General features: G+C 35.9%; 1 protein-coding gene across 1 annotated transcript in view; it reads left to right on the top strand.

Moving 5' to 3' along the window:
• The window catches only part of MYCBP2 (MYC binding protein 2, E3 ubiquitin protein ligase), a 151,842-nt gene extending 140,412 nt beyond the window's left edge, over positions 1–11,430 (top strand). The window contains exons 57-59 of the mRNA XM_017829956.1: positions 6,455–8,098; positions 9,431–9,600; positions 11,312–11,430. Of these exons, the coding sequence (XP_017685445.1) occupies positions 6,455–8,098; positions 9,431–9,600; positions 11,312–11,323 (1,826 nt within the window). The 3' untranslated portion in view covers positions 11,324–11,430. The remainder of the gene's footprint in view (positions 1–6,454; positions 8,099–9,430; positions 9,601–11,311) is intronic.
• The last annotated feature ends 389 nt before the right edge of the window (positions 11,431–11,819 follow it).

The raw sequence follows: 11,819 nt of genomic DNA, 5'->3' as shown, positions 1-11,819 counted from the left end.
AAAAATGTTTATCTGATTAAACATACTTTGTGCCAGTGACAGTAGTCACTGCAGTTTTCCTTTAGAAGTGTTTGTAGCTAGTTGTTTTTTTTTTTAGGAATGGTTTCTGCACTTGGGGTCTGACTTGGTTTCCAAACTGATTTAAGGAAGAGAGAATAGGCTTGTCACAACCTTTTATCCTCCAGTGTCTGGTTATTTTTTTGCAGAAATATTATAGTTAGGGATAACCACTTCCTCAGATACAATGCTCGAAGAAATAGAAAGTGTTCCTATTTTTTTCACATCATAAATAAATAAACTAATAACAGTCATCTGTGTTATATCAAAGAATTTGTTTACAGAAGGCATATTATAAAAAAAGAAGGGGTTACTCTGTTTTCTCAGTTTTGTGTTATTTACTAGAACTTTGTGAAGGGCTGATTGTTCTGCCCTGCTTAATTCCTTTGCTAATTTTTACACATGGTTGCACAAGGTAAAAAACTGAGAGATTGTTTCCTTTTTCATGGGGACAGTCAAAATTAAGGTGCACTTATCATGTGTTTTAATTCTTTGGCAGTCTTGTATGCAGCTAAAAGTCCAAAAAAGCTAGAAGAGATTGCATAACCTATCTGGAGTACAAGAACAGCTGTATTGACTTGGAACTTTAGCAAGGATTTTTTTCCATTAAGATCACAAGTTTATGTATGTTTCTTCCTTGAATATTTTACCAAAACAGACTGTAATTACTCCAACCTGCCTATGCTTGCTTCTGAGAAGCTTGTAAAATCATCAGTAACAGATTTGCTTGTGAATGGAAGCTCCCATAGCTGCAAGATTATTGCTGCTTGCTTGATTTACTTGTCTCTGAACTTTGTGAAAAGCACAGAAGACTCAAATTTCTGATTGAATCCTGAGTACATGCTTCAGCAGTATGTGCTGGGTCATAAAACTCTTTAGACGCGGCAAGTCAGGGAATCAGGATTTGGATGTTGGATGCTGTCCAGCATAAGTTATCAAAATTTGACAATTGACTTTGAGCTCTGAACTTGGAAAATGAAGTGTGAGGCTTTGCAGTCACTGTTAGACCTTCATGCCATGTTTCCTCACATCTGAGTTCATACTGTGAATGAAGAATGGATTTATGGGCTGAAAAAGCTGTGGACCCCCTTGACATGTGTCACATTCTCCCTCTTGCCATGAAGACCTGGCAGCTTGCTGAGCTCCTGCTTCCTAACTCATCTCAGTCCACCCAGAAGCTGCAGTGCTGAGCTGCTGTTCAGTACAATGTCCTTTGAGGCTGCTTCCTTGCCAATCCATGCTGCAGAGCTGCAATCCAGCCATCCCACTATATCAGCTCCTACCATTCATGTCAGGAGTTCCTTGATACATCCCTTCAGTATTGTGCTACCACATTCTTTTTGGTTTTGTTCCCTTCCCATCTAGGTGCTAGTTAAATAGCATTTAGAACCACTGGCTTTGGCTGCAATGCTTCTCTCCTCATTTTCTAAACTGTAGAGGGGACACAAAAGACCAGCATGGATATGGAGCACAAAACCTTTCCTGGTAGTGCTTCAGTAAAATGGAGAGAATATTCTCAACCAAGTATGCTGGTCTCTTCCATACTGTGCTGAAGTGACTTAACTGTCAGTTAAACCAATGACAATTGGTTTGACCTTTTTTTCTGCATGTTGCCAAAACATCATTCCTGAAACTTTGAGCTAATAATTTAAATGGTTTCATGCTCTAGGCTTTCCAGATTTTATAATCAAAGATATGTCTGGAGAATACACTTGTCCAGGTTAATCCAAAACCGTCCTGGGGAAAACTGATATGGTAATGGTTGGTGGAAGAGTTCAAATTGTGTCAAGCTTTTTTTTTTTTTTTCCCCCAGAAATAAATTTGGTTTATAGCATCTTGAAAAATTTTAGTGACAAATAATAAAATCATGAACTTATTTTTTTATCTACCCTTCTAGCCCAGGAATGCTTATTTCAGTCTTTCAGTTAATAAACTTAAGTGGCTCAAGTGTTGGTGCTCCAAACCTTACCTTTGGGTAAAGAACTTTGCTAATATTTTTCTGATGATACTGCATTTCAGCTTTTGCTTTCATTAACTCACTCATTCCCCTGCTTTAATAGTATCTAATACTTTCCTTCATTGTTAATATTTAATATCCAGTTTTTTTTTTTACTTCAATACATTCTTTTATTTAAGGAAAAATAATTTAATAAAAGAATCCTTGTCCAACTGTCACTACAGCATTTGGCATTTTCAGGATGTGAAAAAAGATATATTGACTGCAGTGATGAGGACATTCAGCTCACAGTTGTGTTTTAGCTTCCGTGCCAGTAACAGAGAGCAAAAGAGGAATACATTCTTTCTGAAGAGGCAGCTGTTGCTTAGGCAACATGGCAAAGACAGGTCAATGCCTTTTCTTCATCATTGCACATAAAAGCAGTGGCATTTCAGAAGAATCTTTAACTTATTTCCATTCTCCAGAGACATTTTACTAGTTTGTTATAGAGTTTATTTAAAAAAGAGTAACATGAACCAGCTAGTGGTATGTCTTGCCTCCAAATTTGGTTTACCAGTGTTTCCTCAGAGGAAGTAGGCACAGCTGTTATAAGACTGCATCCTACCATGGGAATTAAACTGCCTCTTATATCTCCATATTGTGTAGCTTTTCAAGCTGGAGCTGTTTCCACATTGAAGGAAAGAGTTCGACTAAATATATACTGTAACATTTGACTATGACATGAGACAGACCTTGCCTGCCTTGTATTTCAAGTCTTTATAGTCTTTGAGGATGATTCAAAAAGAAGGAATTCTGATCAAAATGCTGGTCCCTCTGGCTGACTAGTTATCCTCGATAGACATAGATTGTTTGCCAAGGCAGCAAGGAAATCATGTGGGAAAGTCATTCTCTTCGACCTACAGTCCCCTTGAAATGATTGAATAGTAGTACATTGTTCAAGATGCACTAGATTACAACATTATAAAATGTAAGTATTCTTAGACATAGAGTGAAAGAATAAAGTATAAATGTGCATTCATGAAAGTGGATTGAGAAATTAGAGAGTAGTTTCTTTTTTTTTAAAGAATGAAATTCGTACTTCAAACATATGAACACCTTCTCATTGTAGAGGCTCTAGAACTGTAGGTCATTGCATAAGATATGGGGGCTAGTATGTTTTGTGTACAAGTTGGTAAATATAGTACCAGACAAAAAGAAGTCTTAAGCAGTTTAGGAAACAGATGGTTTAGATGGGTTTAATGTATTTTTCTTCTTTCTTTCCAGTGATTAGCAAGACATTCCAACAGAAATATGTAGATGTTCTCTAATTTTCACTAAAGAATGTGTAATTTTATCATCCAGAAGGAGATATTGAAGTTCTAAATAATTCATCTCTGAATTTCCAGATTAAAAGGGTTCAGTTCAAACCAGGGTTCAGTTCCAAACTAGACGCTGCTGGGTTTTATAATAAGCCATAGATCTCATTGGCTATTCTCCATAAATTATATTTTTAGATCCTAGAAACTAATATGGAAGTCACAGCATTTTTAGATTGGGGAACTGATCTACTGCATTCTACTACAAACTACTCTTTGTCATTTAAAGCTGATGGAGGACTCTAAATGAATTCAGAATACTTAACAGAGGAGATACCTATAGTTTAAAATGCTTGTTTTTATCTTTGCTGCTTTTCCATTGAATCTGTGCTGCTTCTGTGCAACTGTTTTCCACTGTAGAAACTCCATCCTGCTGCCTTGCTTCTCGTGAGCGTATTTACAAAACTAGTGATGTAGCTGGGCCTGCCTCTGCTATTTCATCTCTCTCTCACAAACTGAAGGGTGGGTATGCATGCCAACATAGCAAGGTTATTCAAATTTTTACATCCAAAACGTTGTTTTCTTTTTTTTCTCCTTCCATTCATTTGCATTTCATTCATTTAATAAAATAATGTTTTTTGAAAACAAATGTTCAGTTCTGGTATTTGTTGGGAGCTCATTCGATATAACCATTCAGTGTTGCTTTCCTGAGTTGCAACAACTCCATGATACACAATCTAGCTGCCTCTTTCTGCTTTGTAAACAGGAAAGTGACGTTAGTCTAATTTGATAACACCTGTTTTCAAACAACATGCAAACAAAGCATGTAAGAGGAAAGGGGGGGGAAATCTGGGATTTTTTTGCTATATTATGCAATTTTTCATTTGGGCATTTTTCTTTTTCGTACTGATAGTCTAGAATGCCAGTTAGGATTATTTACCTGTATATGTGCAAAACTAAACCTTTTCTTTTAAAATACAAGACTTTTTTTGTTACTGGAAGCTACTGCTAGGCTATACCTTTTAAAAGGAGTTTTGTTCTAGAATGCTTTCCTGATTGATATGCACTAATTGTGCGTGTACTTTATTTTTGATACGTTGCTGAATGGTTTGAAGTTTTTTATGTCCTCCAAAAAGATTACTATCATATTTTCACTTTTTTAATCTGTTCTATGAGGCATTCTTTAAAAAGTTCTATCTAAAGTATTTTCTCATCTGGCAAACCTTGAATTAATTTTTTTTATTTGTTTCTGGAAAAAATGTGTATAAAAATAATTATAATTTGCATTTTGGAATTTATTGATCACAAAATAAACATCTCAAAATGGCTCATCAGTAAAACTGGTGTAGAACTCAGCTGGCATGTGTGAAATGCTTGGACTGATACTTAAGAAACTTCTTGGTTTTTTCTTTTAGCAAGAACAATCATTTTATAAACCACAATGTACCATGCTATTTCTTTCCTTCCTCTTCCCTGCCCCAAGTCAAAAATAATTATAGAACTCATAAGGAAAAAGACAGATTAGACTCTCAAAAGTGATTAGAATGGTATTTGAGGTATTATTATATTCTACATTTGGCATATTATTCCTGAATATAGACACAGTATGTCTTCTGTGCCCAGAGAAGTGTGAACTCCTACCATGACCTGGGAAGGCAGGAGAGTGGCCTAACCTTCAATTTTGTTAAATATTGTGACATAATTCATTCCCTTCACTTTTTTGTGTTGCTGTTCATTTTATTATAAGGTACTTAAATATGGAGATAGCAAATTAGTAAGAATCAGTTTGTAACCCAAGGAATCATCTGGGTTGCTAAATTTTGCTCAAAAACTTTTCTTTTTTTTGGATTGTGAAAGGTAGTAGTATGAAAAAACTGCATCTATATATTTTCTACCATAGGGGTAAGTCTTTGTGATTTAGAACTGCATGAAGTTGGCTCAAATCCCAGGATGCATAAGAAACTGAACACTGATTTCACACCTCCTAAGTAAATACTGAAAGTACTAGGAAAAGATGACCGCCTATCCCCATTAGAAATCAAGGCACAAATTAGCAGATTTTCTCTGATTAATTGAAATTTTATTTTTTGACAAATAGTTGCTTCCTAAAAATACACCCAGACAAGTGGAAATGACCTTTTAATATCTAGAAAAGTAAAATAATCCGAAGTACTGTGTCCTAAATCTACAAGCTTTACTAGGGAAATCTTTTCATGCTTAACTAATGAAAACCCATTCAGATCAGAAAGATTTAAATCTGTGTTCAAGACTTTGCAGTGTAAGGCTTTGTGGAGAGACAGCTATATTAACTGTTGAATTGCTTGCCAGTAATTTCAACATTGCTTGTATTAATTTTTGTATGGACTTATTTTAAGTTACCTATAGTTTTTATAGTTCTGCAGATTAATATATGTACAGAGTCAATGTGCATATGACCAATAAAGTAGTGCATGAAAATAAGAGGACATCATTGACCAGAGTTGTTGGTTTAGCTTAGTGGTTGAGAAAAGTGGGTTTGTTGGTTTTGGGGTTTCTTAAATGGGTTGTGTTTTGGTAGCAGAACATGGATAGTTTGTGATCTTGAATAGGTGGATGCCTCAGATTATCAGTCTGAATAGTTTAAGCATGTTTGCAAACCTCTTGCCCAATTTACCTTATAACTGTGTTTACTTCCTACAATTCCTGACTTTTGAGCATTAAAAAAAATAAATCTGGTAATAGATTTGGTCTCTGTGCAAGTCTCTTGTTGCAGTCAGGCTGACACACGTGGAGATAAATAAATAATCCCTGGTTTCTGTTGCAACTGTTGTAAATTGAGTTAACTCCTGGCATTTTACCTAAAGGTGTAAATTGTGCTTCCTTTACTAGTGTTTTGTGGAAACAGTGAACTGTGCCTTTTGATAGCTCCATAGTTGTGTTTTCTTTGTAAATATTTCCTAACACTTGTTTATATGTATCTTTAGGAAAAGAAATATATTGAAAATATTCTGGGTGAAAAAAGATCCTGTCATGTTTCCTTTCATTTTTATGTGAACAGAAGCATGTGTTTGATCTTTATCTTGTGTTCAGGTCTTTAGTCCTTGTTTTTTACTATTCAAGGTGCCACTGTAAACATAACCATTCAATTATAAAATATACTGCACAGGTGACCGAATGAATTTCACAGGAGCTGCTAGACCGGTTTCTCCAGCTGGAAAGACAGACACGCCATCGAAGCACAGAGCTGACTGCAGGTCACCCAAACTTGATGTGCGAATGAACAGAGCTGTTGCTGACCAGAAGAAACCCAGAAATACAGAAGGCTTATCTGCCAGTGAGTGTCTTATCCTGAAATCAGATGCTGCAAAGCTGCGGTCAGACTCGCACAGCAGGTCTTTGTCGCCAAATCATAACACTTTGCAAACACTAAAAACTGATGGAAGAACAACAACTGGACTGAGAGCCGAATCTCCAGGGCCAGGAACCCGGTCATCTTCTCCAAAGACAAAGACGCTTACAGCTGTTAGATCTGGTGCTAGTTCTCCACGATCCTCATCACCCCATGACAAAACTCTACCTCAGAAACCTTCATCCCCTGTAAAAACAAAGCTTGATCCTCCTCGAGAACGCTCCAAATCAGATTCCTACACATTAGATCCAGACACCCTTCGCAAAAAGAAAGTGCCACTAACAGAACCCTTAAGGGGGAGGTCCACTTCACCTAAACCAAAAATTATTGCAAAAGATGGAAAACCTGTTACAGAAACTGAAAACAGAGCTCCTTCCCCTCATGTCGTACAAGAAAATCTTCACAGTGAGGTAGTTGAAGTATGTACTTCAAGTACTTTAAAGACTGACAGCATTACAGATACCACCTGTGAGGACAACACCGAATTCAGAAGTCTGGACGATGGTTCTAATAAAGTTCATTTCAGCATAGGCAAAGCACCACTGAAGGATGAGCAAGACATGAGAGCATCTCCAAAAGTGAGCCGTAAATGTGCTGGTAGACACACAAGACCCAAAAAGGAAAAATCCAACTTTCTTTTCAAAGGAGATGGCTCCAAGCCCGTAGAGCCTGCCAAGCAAGCAATGTCACCTTCTGTTGCAGAATGTGCTAGAGCTGTATTTGCTGCATTTCTTTGGCATGAAGGAATAGTTCATGATGCTATGGCATGCTCGTCTTTTTTGAAGTTTAATCCAGAACTGTCCAAAGAGCATGCGCCCATACGAAGCAGTCTTACTCAACAACCTGCAGAGGAAAAAGAAACGAAGTTGAAAAATAGACATTCATTGGAAATATCATCTGCTCTTAACATGTTCAACATCTCACCTCATGGACCAGATATATCTAAAATGGGTAGCATCAATAAGAACAAAGTCCTCTCAATGTTAAAAGAACCACCTCTGCATGAAAAGTGTGAGGATGGAAAAACTGAAACTACCTCCTTTGAAACATCCGGTCATCACACAATAAAATCCAAGTCTCCTCTTCCATTAACACTGCAGCACTTAGTAGCTTTCTGGGAAGATATTTCTTTAGCAACTATTAAAGCAGCTTCCCAAAACATGATTTTTCCAAGTCCTGGTTCTTGTGCAGTGTTAAAGAAGAAGGAAAGTGAGAAAGATAACAAGAAAGCTAAGAAAGAGAAAAAGAAAAAGGAAAAGGTTGAGACTAGGCCAAGGGGAAATCTTTTTGGTGAAATGGCCCAGCTTGCAGTGGGAGGACCTGAAAAAGACACCATCTGTGAGTTGTGTGGAGAATCCCATCCATATCCAGTGACTTACCACATGAGACAAGCTCATCCAGGTAAGATTCCATATTTAATTCCCATGTCAGTCTAGAAAGTGTATTTCACACACATGTTCTGGTATTAGTTACTGTTATGAAAATGAGTTGGACTACCTTGTCTATTAGTGTAAGACCCCAGGCTCGCCTCACGAGCTCATTAGGGGGGTTTTACGTCAAAAAAGTATAAGGCCCCAAACCCACCTGATGGATTTATTAAGGGGGCCTTCAGTTCTTTTGTCTCTTAAGGCTGCATGTGGGAAAAATGCTATAACATTTTCAAGGGGTCATAATAACACACTTGTACTGGCAAACTTAGGAAGATAAGGAAACTTGGAAAAAGTGTAAAGCATATAGTCAACATAAAGCATTTCATAAAGGACTGACTTAGGAAATTTCAACCCAACAAGAAAAGTGAATAAGGAGAAGTAGTAGTAAAGGGGGGAAGAGGGGAGAGGAGGGGATGGAGAGAGTGTTGTTTTGAGCCAGTAATAATTTTTTTCCAGACTCTCACAATTATATACACTAAATTAAAATTTATACTTACATAAAGATTATTTACACATCTTTGTATGTGATTTCAAGTAGTTCTGGATCTAAACTTTCAAATACGCCAAATAACATTGTTTGAACCACGGTCAAAATAATGTTCTGACCTTACAGTAGCTCTTCAGAAACATGCCATTTTTTTACACTTTAGGACTTGAAACTGTGCTGGGAAAATTGAAAATAAAATAAAAAATGAGATTGGTCATTTGGAGTTTCTACTTTGCCAAAAGTTTTCTGTTACTGTTTTACTCTCAATAGTAGAAAACTTTTATTTATCTGCTGTGTCAGTACTGGGTATCAAGGACTTAATATTTGGTATACTTTCTGGTATGTATGGTTTTTTTAGCTCTGTATGCAAAGTTAAAGCAAAATTTCTATTCAGCAATTATCGGTTCCCTGAATCTTTCTGAGAAATGCTAATCAGCAAAGGAATACACTCCATTCCCTCTTAAGCTTTGTTAGCTAGGAGGTAAGGTTTTCATGTTTATTAAATCACAGATAATGTTCACTAACTTATAATACTGACCTTACCACCAGCTATTTGAATAGGGAGCTGTTGATGCTTTGGACAATTTCCTAATAAAAACTTGAAAACTTTATTATTTCGTAATAAAAACTTAAAAACTTGAAAACATGGACAAAACCATTGTTTTGTAACCAATTCAGACATACAGAAAAGTAGAAAATTAGGCCAGAAGACAAGTATCTTCCTACCCCCTCTTCATCCCTCTTCTACAGTAATAGAAGATATAATAGTAACCCTTCTTTTGAAATAACTTGTTTTTCCCTCTTTCCCCAACATAGGTTGTGGCCGTTACGCAGGTGGCCAAGGTTACAACAGCATTGGGCACTTCTGTGGAGGATGGGCTGGCAATTGTGGCGATGGTGGTATTGGAGGAAGCACTTGGTATTTGGTTTGCGATCGATGCAGAGAAAAATATCTCCGTGAAAAGCAAGCAGCAGCAAGAGAGAAGGTATTTTCAACTGGTTTTCATATGTTTAGATATCTTGTCTCCTTAATAGTGCTGTGTTCACAACTTGAAAATAAGGTTAGGCCAGTTTAAAAAATTTGGAATTTCATAACTTTGAAAGGTTTTGGAATATCCTCTTATGCTATTGTTAGGTTTAAGATGACAAGATAGAAATTTTGCCAACTTCCAAACTTCCAATCAGATTTCTTCTCTTCAGATGATAGTGTTTTCAAATTTATAATTTTATTTTTTTATCCCACTATAACTGCAGCATTGAATGTAATACCTAATTTTTTTAAGTATTTGTCAGTTTATTTAACTTTGAATTGTTATATTTGTTTACTGAAATGAGTGCTATTTTAACTTTGTGTTTATAGTTTCTTTAATGATCTTAATAATCCAGAACATTGGATACAAGATACCACTAGAGCAATTTTTAATGGGAATAGTATGAAAGGTGATGTTCTTATATTGGTGTTCCAGGACTAATTTTAAATTCTTGCTTAAAGTATACAAATAAGTTGAGGTTCTAAGGTAAGCAGAACAATGCTAATTAAACTTTATTTTTTTAACTAAATTTGTTGAAACTTTGTGCACACAAAATTAATCCTGAGGCAGTTGTCAAAGCTATCAGCTTTTTATTAAATGTTTGCAAAGTTTTAAAAATAAAAGTGCATTTTGTCATAGAAAATATTTTACAACAGATTTAGTATAAGCTATGTTATCAGATTTTCCTGTGGTGCAGTATAATTTAATTATATGATTTTTAACTTTATCTAGATTAAACAATCTAGGAGAAAACCAATGCAAGTTAAGACACCTCGTGCCTTGCCAACTATGGAAGCTCATCAAGTGATTAAAGCAAATGCGCTCTATTTACTGTCGCTGAGTAGTGCTGCTGAGCCTAGTATCCTCTGCTATCACCCTGCAAAAGCATTCCAATCTCAACTTCCCAGTCTCAAAGAAGGAATTTCTGAAGACTTTCCCATTAAAATGCCATGTCTCTATCTACAGACTTTAGCAAGGTGATTAAAGGAAGTGTATGAGTATTGACTTTATTACTCACCTATGTATAGTGTTGAATAAAAATGTGTGTATAAACTAAATGAAAACTTACATAGAAAAATATATATTTTCCTAATTCTTTATGATATTTATTCTTCTGTCTCTTAATCCATGATCTTTTTCAATCTCATAAATTGTATTTTCTCATAATGTCAAATATACCCTAAGTAGTTTTTCAGTGCTAAATATTTTTTAACAACAGTTTAGTTTCTGTCCAAAGAATTTAGAATTTCCCAAAGAGTTTAACTTAGTGTGTTAGTAGCAGACATATATGCTACTTTTTCCTCTTCGCAGTTAAAAATAGTAAGAAGGAAACCAGACGACTTGGGCTTTCTTGGTACTTTTAAGTAGATTTCACTGTAGTGTGTCATGTTTATGTTGGATAGACGTTTGGACCTAAAATACATTCTGGAAATACCTAAAAAAATACTAAAAGATAGTAAAGGGTGATCCCCACTCCCTCTTGCTTGAAAATGCCATTGTATTTTCCAGTACCACTTTTAAGTCACAACTAGCTTAAAAGCATTAGTACGCAAGGAGTAAATGAATAGTGTTGGCTAACTAAATGTATTGGTGAAGGACTTTTGTGTATGTGTGTTTCAGGAACTTGTAATCCTTAATCCTAATTTAAAAATCCAATTTGATTTAGGCATCATCATGAAAATTTTGTTGGGTACCAGGATGACAACCTCTTCCAGGATGAGATGAGATACTTGCGCTCAACTTCAGTACCTGCACCGTATATCTCAGTTACTCCTGATGCAAGTCCTAATGTCTTTGAAGAACCAGAGAGTAACATGAAATCTATGCCCCCAAGGTATTTCCTTATAATTTTAGGTACTACATACAAGTGTTAAAGCATTAGGATAACACCAATTAAAAAAAAAAGGAAAACATTGCTGCAGTTAAGTAGCTAAAGTATCAGATCAGCAGAGATCAGTCTCTGAAATGGCAACAAAAAAACCAAAAGGATATGAAGCTGTAGTTAGAAAAATATCTTCAGGGAATCATAACTTACCAGGTATATTTTCAACCATTAGCAATGGAATATGTTTGATTATGCAAATATGCAAGGAATATGCAAATCACAATTGCAACTTTTAACTGTACTGCAAACCAATTGCTTCTCTCTAGAAAGGTCCTGGGTTTACAACCTA

This window comes from Lepidothrix coronata, unplaced genomic scaffold (genome assembly GCF_001604755.1).
Source record: "Lepidothrix coronata isolate B3197 unplaced genomic scaffold, Lepidothrix_coronata-1.0 Scaffold172, whole genome shotgun sequence".
Classification (NCBI taxonomy): Eukaryota; Metazoa; Chordata; class Aves; order Passeriformes; family Pipridae; genus Lepidothrix; species Lepidothrix coronata.
The sequence above is the reverse complement of the archived record's forward strand: the minus strand, read 5'-3'. Positions and strand labels throughout refer to the sequence as shown.